Genomic DNA, 10,427 nt, shown 5'->3' on the forward strand with positions numbered 1-10,427 from the left:
GCTGGGCTGCAGCCAGCTCAGCATGCACTGAACACGTGTGCCAAAAAGTGTCCCTGAGGAACGAGCCTGAGCTTAGCTCAGAGCCCAGCTTGTCTCTCAAGTGACGTTCCCAAAAGCTCTGTGTCCCCCTTGCCCTCCCCCAGCCCCAGCTCAGGGCCCTGCTCAGGGCTGGCTCCCACCTGTCCTGGATCCTGTCCTGGACCCTGCCCACAGCTCTTAACTGGACAGGAGTGTCCATGTGCAGTCCCTTCACTGGACAGGGGTGTCCATGGGCAGGTCACTCACTGGACAGGGGTGTCCATGTGCAGGTCACTCACAGGACAGGGGTGTCCATGGGCAGGTCCCTCACAGGACAGGGGTGTCCATGGGCAGGTCCCTCACAGGACAGGGGTGTCCATGGGCAGGTCACTCACAGGACAGGGGTGTCCATGTGCAGGTCACTCACAGGACAGGGATGTCCATGGGCAGGTCACTCACAGGACAGGGGTGTCCATGGGCAGGTCACTCACAGGACAGGGGTGTCCATGGTCAGTCCCTTCACAGGACAGGGGTGTCCATGGGCAGGTCACTCACTGGACAGGGGTGTCCATGGGCAGGTCACTCACAGGACAGGGGTGTCCATGTGCAGGTCACTCACTGGACAGGGGTGTCCATGTGCAGGTCACTCACTGGACAGGAGTGTCCATGGGCAGGTCACTCACAGGACAGGGGTGTCCATGTGCAGGTCACTCACAGGACAGGGGTGTCCATGTGCAGGTCACTCACAGGACAGGGGTGTCCATGGGCAGGTCACTCACTGGACAGGGGTGTCCATTGCCCAAGGACAGGCAGCCTGCACAGAGGGGGTTGTGCCAGGCTGTTGGGGCAGCTGCCAGGACCTAAGTCTCCTTGCGGACAGCGACTCGGATGTTGGTGCAGATCTTGGAGAGCGCCTCGAAGAGCGGGTCGCAGAAGGTGTGGATGCACAGCGAGTAGATCCGGCTCACACACTGGATCTCGATCAGGTAGCTCTTGATGCAGGGCACCACTGCCCAAATGTGGCAGAAGGAGATGAGGGCGAAGAGGAAGCCCCAGACGACGGCCAGGGGGATGCCCAGGACGGCGGAGAGCAGCCGGTAGCACCAGTACTTGCTGACGGTGAAGGTGGTGTAGCTGCTTTTCCAGACGCCGTCGAAGCTGTACGTGCCCACGGGCTCGGCTATCACATCCTCAAAATCCACCTGGGAGGAAGCAGATGGGCACGAGGGAGGTTTGGGGGGCAGCAAGGACGAGGCCCTGCAGATCCCAGATGGGAGAGGGGGCTGTGGGGTGGATCCCCCAGCCCCTGCACCCCTGCAGAGATGGGGATGGCTCAGGGCTCCCAGCACTGCCCAGCCACAGCCCGTGGGCAGCAGGGAGGTGGCTCAGCCCACAGCACTGGGGGGTCACAGTCCCTGTGCCATCCCCTGGGAGTCAGGAGGAGGCCAGGCAGGAGCCCTGGAACAGGAGCTGTGCGTGGGAGTGTTGGCTGCAGAGGTGGCCAGAGCCCATTCCTGCCCTTTTTTAGCGTTCAGGGACAAGGCTGCCCACTCGGCAGGAAGGTGTTTGTGCTAATAAAGATCCAGCAGCCCTCTGGATTTATGGATTATTTATTTATACCCCTAGGATGAGGTGCTCAGTGCTGTCTGTGTTCCTTCTGGGGAAGGGAGCTGGGGCTCAGCCCTGCCCCTGCTGTTCCTGCAGGCACTGGGGGTGCCTCTGAGTGACCCAAAACCCTCCCCAGAGCCCCAGGCAGAGATCCCCTCGGGGTGTAACTCCCTTCCAGGGAATGCATAAACTGAACTATTTGTCTTGAAAACCAGCCTGGCGTCCCCTCCGGCAGCTGACGTGTCTGTACATTCACGTTAAATAACAAAATTCATTCTGCTTTGGAAGCACTTGGATCACAAAATCACTCTGTGTCATCTTTAATTTCCTGGAGGGAGCAGGAGGTGCTGAGAGAAGCATTGGCAATGAGGGGACAGCAGCTCTGAGAGCTGGCCCTCAGGGTTAGGGTTAGGGTTAGGGTTAGGTGTGCTGGGGTCAGCCCAGGTGTGCTGGGGTCAGCCCAGGTTACTGCCCAGCTGCCTGATGAGCCCAGCAGGGATCACTTAATGCAGGGAGCAGTGGGATACAAAAGCAGAGGCCCTGCCCTGTTATTCTTTCTGCTGCCATCACACTGGGAGGGTCTGGAGGAGCACTGGAGGCTCAGACTCAGCTCCTGGAGGAGCTCAGGGACCAGCACATGCAGGTACTGTTCCTTTCTAGAACTCTGGAACCTTTTGGGCTGGGAAAGCTTCCCTCAGGTCACCCGGTGTAGCCATGCATTGCTCTGCTGCTGTGCCTGGAGGGGTTTGTGAAGCTCTGCAAAGACTCTGAGGCCACTGCCACTTCTGGAACGTGATCCCAGATTCTGGCTGGTGCTTTGTGATGTTGATCCAGGGCCAGGTGAGCCCTCCATCCCCCGGAGCCCTGCAGCTCCCTGCTGCCCTGCTGGCTGGCTCTGTGCTCCCAGAGCGCTCCTGCTGCACGTCCTGGCTGTCTGGATGAGCAGGGTGAGTGTGCTCCTCCCCAGCCCTATCAGCCAGGCTATTTTAGGGTGCAGGAATGCTGAGCTCTGGAGCTCCCAGAGCTGAGGGAGCAGCGTGGGTGAGCTTGGTCTCTGCAGGCTTTGGAGGCTCTGGTTGGGAGAGGCAGGGATGTGCTGGGGAGGGAGGCTGTGGATGCCAGGACGGTGCTGGTGCTGTCCCCAGGAGCCCAGAGCGCTGCCTGGCCCTGGGCTGAGGCTCTCCTGTGCCATGGCAGAGCGCTGCTGCCCTGGGCTGGCACCTCCCCGAGCCCAGGGCTGCGGGATGCCGTGCAGGGCTGCGGGATGCCGTGCAGGGCTGCGGGATGCGCTGCAGGGCTGCGGGATGCCGTGCAGGGCTGCGGGGTGCCGTGCAGGGCTGCGGGATGCCGTGCAGGGCTGCGGGATGCTCTGCGGGGCTGCGGGATGCCCTGCAGGGCTGCGGGATGCTCTGCAGGGCTGCGGGATGCTCTGCAGGGCTGCGGGATGCGCTGCAGGGCTGCGGGATGCGCTGCAGGGCTGCGGGATGCCGTGCAGGGCTGCGGGATGCCGTGCAGGGCTGCGGGATGCCGTGCAGGGCTGCGGGATGCTCTGCAGGGCTGCGGGATGCCCTGCGGGGCTGCGGGATGCCGTGCAGGGCTGCGGGATGCCGTGCAGGGCTGCGGGATGCCGTGCAGGGCTGCGGGATGCTCTGCGGGGCTGCGGGATGCCGTGCAGGGCTGCGGGATGCTCTGCAGGGCTGCGGGATGCCGTGCAGGGCTGCGGGATGCCGTGCAGGGCTGCGGGATGCCGTGCAGGGCTGCGGGATGCCGTGCAGGGCTGCGGGATGCCGTGCAGGGCTGCGGGATGCTCTGCGGGGCTGCGGGATGCCGTGCAGGGCTGCGGGATGCCGTGCAGGGCTGCGGGATGCCGTGCAGGGCTGCGGGATGCCGTGCAGGGCTGCGGGATGCCGTGCAGGGCTGCGGGATGCCGTGCAGGGCTGCGGGATGCCGTGCAGGGCTGCGGGATGTCCTGCAGGGATGCTGAGGGGTCAGGGCAGGGAGCCATCGATGGCTGTCACTGCCACGGCTCAGCCAAGGGAACTGGATTTGAGCACACCGTGCTGCAGCTGTGGTGGTGTTTTAATGCCCAAATTCAGGTCTGTGTTTCAGCAGTGCTGTCAAGGTCACAGCCTGTGACAAATCCTGTGTGAGCAGCTCTGTGCCACTGTCCCTTCTGCTGTGGCAGTCACAAACACGGTTTCAACAAAACCCTTCCACCTCCCCTGTTCTGCTTTGGGCTGGAATCACCTTTGGCTAACAGAGGCACGTTTTGTTTGCAGTTCTAGAGGAAGCCCAGGAGTTGGAATGGGAATTCCTCTTGGTCAGAAAGGGAGCTGAGGGCTGCTGCCCCTCTGGGCTACCCTGGGGGGAACAACCTTCCCAAACAGGACAACACACACCAAACAATCCAGAACCGACACTGTGCTGTCTTGAAGGCTAGCAGCCTTTTCCAATATCCCTTTAGACTGGTTATATTTAATTTCTGTGTTATTTTTGGCTGCCCGCTCACTGGTACAAAGGAAGTGTCCCCATAAATTTTTGAGCCACAATGGAAGTGGAGAGAGCCCGCTGAAGGAATGGGAAATATGGCATTAAGAGAGGCCAGGCGTGCACCCAGCAGTGTCTGTGTGCCCAGCCAGCGGGGCTGTCACCTCTGGGGCACAGGGACCAGGACCAACAGCCCAGGCTGGGCTGAGCCAAGCTCACAGCAAGGGCTGAACCCCAAATCTGTCCCCACACACAGTGGGGACAGCCCTACCTTCACCACGTCCTCGTTGATGTGCTTGGGGTCTCTGTTGACCAGGTCGATCTCCTTGGTGTGCTGGTCCTTGATGATGATCCGCTCCTCCAGCCCGCTGTGCTCCTCTGCCATGCTGCTGGGGACTGGGGACAGCGGGGACAGAGGGGACAGCCCGCCCCGCCTGCAGCAGCTGCCCCAAGCCCTGGCCCTGCTCCAGGCTAAAATTAATGTCCTGGCTCCCGAGGCCGCCCTCAAGTGTCCCTTAAAGGGGCTTTTCTGGGGCCGGCCCTGCGCTGTCACCTCAGGGGGATGGCATGTGTGTGGGTGGCTGGTGGCCTTTGGCCAGGGCGGGGGTGGCACAGGTGGGGGCAGCCCCCAGCCCAGCTGTGGCCTGCGGGATTTTATGCTTGAGTGGGACAAACAATGCCCAAATCGGGGCAAAATCCTCAAAAGCCTGGAAGAAATTGTTGTTTATGAGTCTGTAAATGAAGCAGGAATCACATCTACAAATGTCACCCAGAGGAGCCACGGTCCTGGGTGGCCAGAGCTGCCCAGGGGCTGTTCAGAGCCCAGGGGAAGGCTTGTGGTGCCAGCTTGGGGTCCTTATCTCCAGCTCTTTATCCATGGAAACTCGAGGAAATCCAACCCCAACCCACCGAGCCACAGTGGTGGAACAGCCCCTCCAGGGATGCCTGGTCTATTAATGGGGATTTATTGAACCTGGGCTGTCCCTGCTAATCCTCCTCCGTGTATCCTGTGAGCTCTTGCCTTTCATGACCTGCAGTTGTGTTTAAAAGTAACGCTTTTGTGAAAAAAACACTTCACAAACTAGGGGTACAGGGGTGTTTGGGTCCCTAAGGGTGGGTGGAGAGGGAGGGACGTGTGTCCCCTCGGTGGCCGTGTGTCCCCTCGGTGGCCGTGTGTCCCTCGGTGGCCATGTGTGTCCCTCGGTGGCCGTGTGTCCCCTCGGTGGCCGTGTGTCCCCTCGGTGGCTGTGTGTGTCCCTCGGTGGCCGTGTGTCCCCTCGGTGGCCGTGTGTCCCCTCGGTGGCCGTGTGTCCCCCTCGGTGGCCGTGTGTCCCCTCGGTGGCTGTGTGTGTCCCCTCAGTGGCTGTGTGTGTCCCCTCGGTGGCTGTGTGTGTCCCCTCGGTGTCCCCAGGGAGGCTGGAGGTGCCAGGCAGAGCCCCCGAGCATGGCTGGCACTGCAGGGGAGGGGTTGAAGGTAAAAGGCTCTGCTGCCCCCAAACCCTGGGCAGGGCTGTGTTATCAGTGCCTGAACCCACAGGGTCCTGCAGAGACACCCGGGCACCCGTGCAGAGAAACCCTGCCAAGGGCTGGGAGCGTGGCAGGCTGCTTCTGGAGAGGAGTGCCACCAGGGCCTGGGCAAGGGGACACTGGGAAACCTTTGCTGGAACCAGTTCCACACCCCTGTACCCCTCTTCTGCTCCACAGAAGCTGGGAGATCCCAAACACGGCTCAGATGGTGCTGGAGGTCAAAGCCTCCCATGCCCCAGGGCTTTGGGCAGCAGCCCCAGGACTCTGGGCAGCAGCTGGAGGCCAGAGATGCCTGGTGCTGGCTGGGTGCTGTGCCAGGGCTGTGCCAGAGCTCCCTGGTGCTCTCTGGATGCTGTGCCAGGGCTGCCTGGTGCTGTCTGGGTGCTGCGCCAGAGCTGCCTGGTGCTGGCTGGGTGCTGTGCCAGGGCTGCCTGGTGCTGGCTGGGTGCTGTGCCAGAGCTGTGCCAGGGCTGCCTGGTGCTCTCTGGATGCTGTGCCAGAGCTGCCTGGTGCTCTCTGGGTGCTGTGCCAGGGCTGTGCCAGGGCTACCTGGTGCTGGCTGGATGCTGTGCCAGGGCTGCCTGGTGCTCTCTGGATGCTGTACCAGAGCTGCCTGGTGCTGGCTGGATACTGTGCCAGCCTGCCTGGTGCTCTCTGGAGGCTGTGCCAGGCTCTGTGCCCTGCTCTGGGGCTCAGCACCCAGCACAGAGCAGGCAGGGTGTGCGAGCAGAGCCGGCTGCTGTCCCTGTCCGGGGCTGAGGAGAGGCTCGGTGTGACACAGAACAACCCTGCTGCTGTGGGCACGGCCAGGCTGGCCTGGCCAGGAGCCAGCCCCAGTTTGGGAGGCACAGCTGCTGTCCCTGCTGAGGGCTGGGACCCCAGGATTTCTGCTCTGGTTCCCCCTGGCAGGCTCTGCTGGGCAGGGTTCGGGTGCCCTGCCCTGCCCTACCCTGCCCTGCCAGGGGTCCCCAGCTGCCCCAGCCCCGGGTTTGTGCTCAGGGACACTCCCCTGCCCTGCTCCAGGGCATTTCTGCTGGCAGGAGTCACTGCCTGTGGGTGGGGTGGCCCTGGCTGTCCCCACCGGGGGTGGCCCTGGCTGTCCCCACCGGGGTGGCTCTGGGGTCCCGGGTGGGAGCAGGAGATGAGCACCCACGGGCAGGGAGGGAACGTGTCCAGCAGCCAGGGGCGGATTGGGTTGCACTGCAGTGCTATAAATAAATGCATTTCCCGGTAGTTTCTGTGAGTGGGACACTGTGTGAAGTGGAGAGTCACACACACAGTGCAGCAGGCAGGGACACTGCCCAGGCTGCTCTGGCCCATCCCTGCACACACCTGCCCCAAATGGATGCCATGGGAGTTTTTTCCACTGAAATCCAAGCCTTCCATTGTGAGAACATGTGTTTAGAAACCTGGTGACACATTTCCCTGTGCAGAAACAGGCAGTGGCATTGCCCCTGAGCAGCCTTGTGTGTGCTCTCAGGAGGAGCACTGCTTTTGGGAACAGATTGTCAGGACCTGAGCAGGTTCTAGGACTGGGCTGTGCACCTGGAAGCCTTTGAGAAGTCAGATAAACAACCTGCTGCAAGGACCCAGCAAGCAAAATAGATTTATCTCTCTTGAGCAGAGAAGAATAAAGCAGAAATAAATGGAGATCAAACTCCTGTGAAAATGAAGAGACCAGAACTGCAGTGAAGGGATGGTAAAGGAGGAGAAATTGGGAGTGTGGCTCCCCTCTCTGTTAGCTGAGGAATCCAGCCTTGCTGCAGCGTTTGTGCAGAGCCCTTGGGTGGAATCTTGCCTTGGGCATTGTCCTGGCCCTGGAGGGCCACAGGGCTCCTGTGTTTAGGTGTCCCCAGCCCAGGACTCGGAGGATGCTGAGGGCAGGGATGTGCTGGTGTTTGCTCTGCAGGGGCAGCAGAAATCGTGGCTGGCAAATGTGAGTTTGAGCAGAAGCTCTGTCATGTTTAATATCAATTAAAATTAAATTTCACAGAGGAAGTACAGAAGAAGGGTAATTTATCATTCAGGTTGCTGTCCTGGTTTGTTTCTATACAAGGAGTGTTGCCCTTTAAAAGAGAGAGAAAGTCTATGAATATCAGATTCGTGCCCCTGTGCCACACAAGCACCAATCTCTGCATCCTGGTCTGTCTGAGGGCTGGGAGAGGAGCTGGGGGCCCTGGGTACCCCATGGGATGCTGCTGCTCCTCTGCTGAAGGCACAGGACAGCCCTGGGGTGGTGTCTTTCAGCCTGTGTTTATGTCACCTCCTAATCTCAGCTCTTCTCTCTCACACTGGCACTTCGAATTCCTATGGATTTTCATTTTAAAATAGCCTCGCTTGGCTTTTCCTTATCAAGAGACAGTCTTGCCTTGATTTATCACTTGTGACATGAGCAGCAGGGCACTCTGAGATCACCAGAGTTAACCAGTTGTGCTGGTTAGAACAGGGGTCCCTGTGGGGACCTGCCTTTGCTGTCCTTTGTCCTGCAGTGTTTGTGTTCCCTGGGATGCAGAGCGGGCAGCAGGGGGGTGATGCTCTCCTCTCAGCCAGCAGGCACAGCCCAGGGCTCAGGGAAGGGCTCTGACCACTGCAGGGAATGAGGGGGTAGAAGTGTCCCCCTGAGCAGAAATGGGCACAGACAGGGCTTTGTGGGCCAGGTTTGGGGTAGGAGGGGGTGAGTGTGAGTGTGCTCTGTGATGAGCTCCCCCAGACTGGGGCTGCCTGCTCTGGGCTGAGCTCCAAAGCTCCTCCTCAGGAAAAAGTGCCTCTGTGGCACTGTCCAGCCCCCTGTGGCAGTGTCCAGCTCTCTGTGGCAGTGTCCATCCCTCTGTGGCAGTGTCCATCCCTCTGTGGCAGTGTCCAGCCCTCTGTGGCAGTGTCCAGCCCTCTGTGGCAGTGTCCAGCCCCCTGTGGCAGTGTCCAGCCCTGTGTGGCAGTGTCCAGCCCCCTGTGGCAGTGTCCAGCCCTCTGTGGCAGTGTCTCTGTGGCAGTGTCCAGCCCTGTGTGGCAGTGTCCAGCCCTGTGTGGCAGGGTCCAGCCCTCTGTGGCAGGGTCCAGCCCTCTGTGGCAGTGTCCAGCCCCCTGTGGCAGTGTCCAGCCCCCTGTGGCAGTGTCCAGCCCTCTGTGGCAGTGTCCCTGTGGCAGTGTCCAGCCCCGTGTGGCAGTGTCCAGCTCTCTGTGGCAGTGTCCAGCTCTCTGTGGCAGTGTCCAGCCCTGTGTGGCGGTGTCCATCCCTGTGTGGCAGTGTCCATCCCTGTGTGGCAGTGTCCAGCCCCGTGTGGCAGTGCCCCTGTGGCGGTGTCCAGCCCTGTGTGGCAGTGTCCAGCCCCGTGTGGCGGTGTCCAGCCCCGTGTGGCGGTGTCCAGCCCTGTGTGGCAGTGTCCAGCCCTCTGTGGCAGTGTCCAGCCCTCTGTGGCAGTGTCCAGCCCCCTGTGGCAGTGTCCAGCCCTCTGTGGCAGTGTCCAGCCCTCTGTGGCGGTGTCCAGCTCTCTGTGGCAGTGTCCAGCCCTCTGTGACAGTGTCCCTGTGGCAGTGTCCAGCCCTCTGTGGCAGTGTCCAGCCCTCTGTGGCAGTGTCCAGTCCCCTGTGGCAGTGTCCAGCTCTCTGTGGCTGTGTCCAGCCCTGTGTGGCAGTGTCCAGCCCTGTGTGGCAGTGTCCAGCCCCCTGTGGCAGTGTCTCTGTGGCAGTGTCCAGCCCCCTGTGGCAGTGTCCAGCCCCCTGTGGCAGTGTCCAGCCCCCTGTGGCAGTGTCCAGCTCTCTGTGGCGGTGTCCAGCCCCCTGTGGCGGTGTCCAGCCCCCTGTGGCGGTGTCCAGCCCCGTGTGGCGGTGTCCAGCTCTCTGTGGCAGTGTCCAGCCCTCTGTGGCAGTGTCTCTGTGGCGGTGTCCAGCCCCCTGTGGCGGTGTCCAGCCCCCTGTGGCGGTGTCCAGCCCCCTGTGGCAGTGTCCAGCCCTCTGTGGCGGTGTCCAGCCCCCTGTGGCAGTGTCCAGCCCTCTGTGGCGGTGTCCAGCCCCCTGTGGCAGTGTCCAGCCCCGTGTGGCGGTGTCCAGCTCTCTGTGGCAGTGTCCAGCCCTCTGTGGCAGTGTCTCTGTGGCAGTGTCCAGCCCTGTGTGGCAGTGTCCAGCCCTCTGTGGCAGTGTCCAGCCCTCTGTGGCAGTGTCCAGCCCCCTGTGGCGGTGTCCAGCCCCGTGTGGCGGTGTCCAGCCCTGTGTGGCAGTGTCCAGCTCTCTGTGGCAGTGTCTCTGTGGCAGTGTCCAGCCCTCTGTGGCAGTGTCTCTGTGGCAGTGTCCAGCTCTCTGTGGCGGTGTCCAGCCCCGTGTGGCAGTGTCCAGCCCCGTGTGGCAGTGTCCAGCCCCGTGTGGCAGTGTCCAGCCCCGTGTGGCGGTGTCCAGCCCCCTGTGGCGGTGTCCAGCCCCCTGTGTGGCAGTGTCCAGCCCCGTGTGGCAGTGTCCAGCCCCCTGTGGCGGTGTCCAGCCCCCTGTGGCGGTGTCCAGCCCCCTGTGTGGCAGTGTCCAGCCCCCTGTGGCAGTGTCCAGCCCCCTGTGGCAGTGTCCAGCCCCCTGTGTGGCAGTGTCCAGCCCCCTGTGGCAGTGTCCAGCCCCCTGTGGCAGTGTCCAGCCCCCTGTGGCAGTGTCTCTGTGGCAGTGTCCAGCCCCCTGTGGCAGTGTCCAGCTCTCTGTGGCAGTGTCCAGCTCTCTGTGGCAGTGTCTCTGTGGCAGTGTCCAGCCCCCTGTGGCGGTGTCCAGCCCTGTGTGGCAGTGTCCAGCTCTCTGTGGCAGTGTCTCTGTGG

General features: G+C 61.9%; 1 protein-coding gene across 1 annotated transcript; it reads right to left on the reverse strand.

Annotated features, from left to right (window-relative positions):
* Window positions 1-867: 867 nt before the first annotated feature.
* Window positions 868-4,499, reverse strand: CAV3 (caveolin 3). Its single transcript, XM_033071895.1, has 2 exons — window positions 4,385-4,499; window positions 868-1,220 (listed from the first exon to the last, which is right to left on the reverse strand). The coding sequence occupies exons 1-2, from the start codon at window positions 4,496-4,498 to the stop codon at window positions 879-881; spliced, it is 456 nt and encodes a 151-aa protein (XP_032927786.1). The 5' UTR covers window position 4,499; the 3' UTR covers window positions 868-878.
* Between the last annotated feature and the right edge of the window lie 5,928 nt (window positions 4,500-10,427).

The sequence above is a fragment of the Catharus ustulatus genome, chromosome 13 (genome assembly GCF_009819885.2).
Source record: "Catharus ustulatus isolate bCatUst1 chromosome 13, bCatUst1.pri.v2, whole genome shotgun sequence".
NCBI classification, from domain to species: domain Eukaryota; kingdom Metazoa; phylum Chordata; class Aves; order Passeriformes; family Turdidae; genus Catharus; species Catharus ustulatus.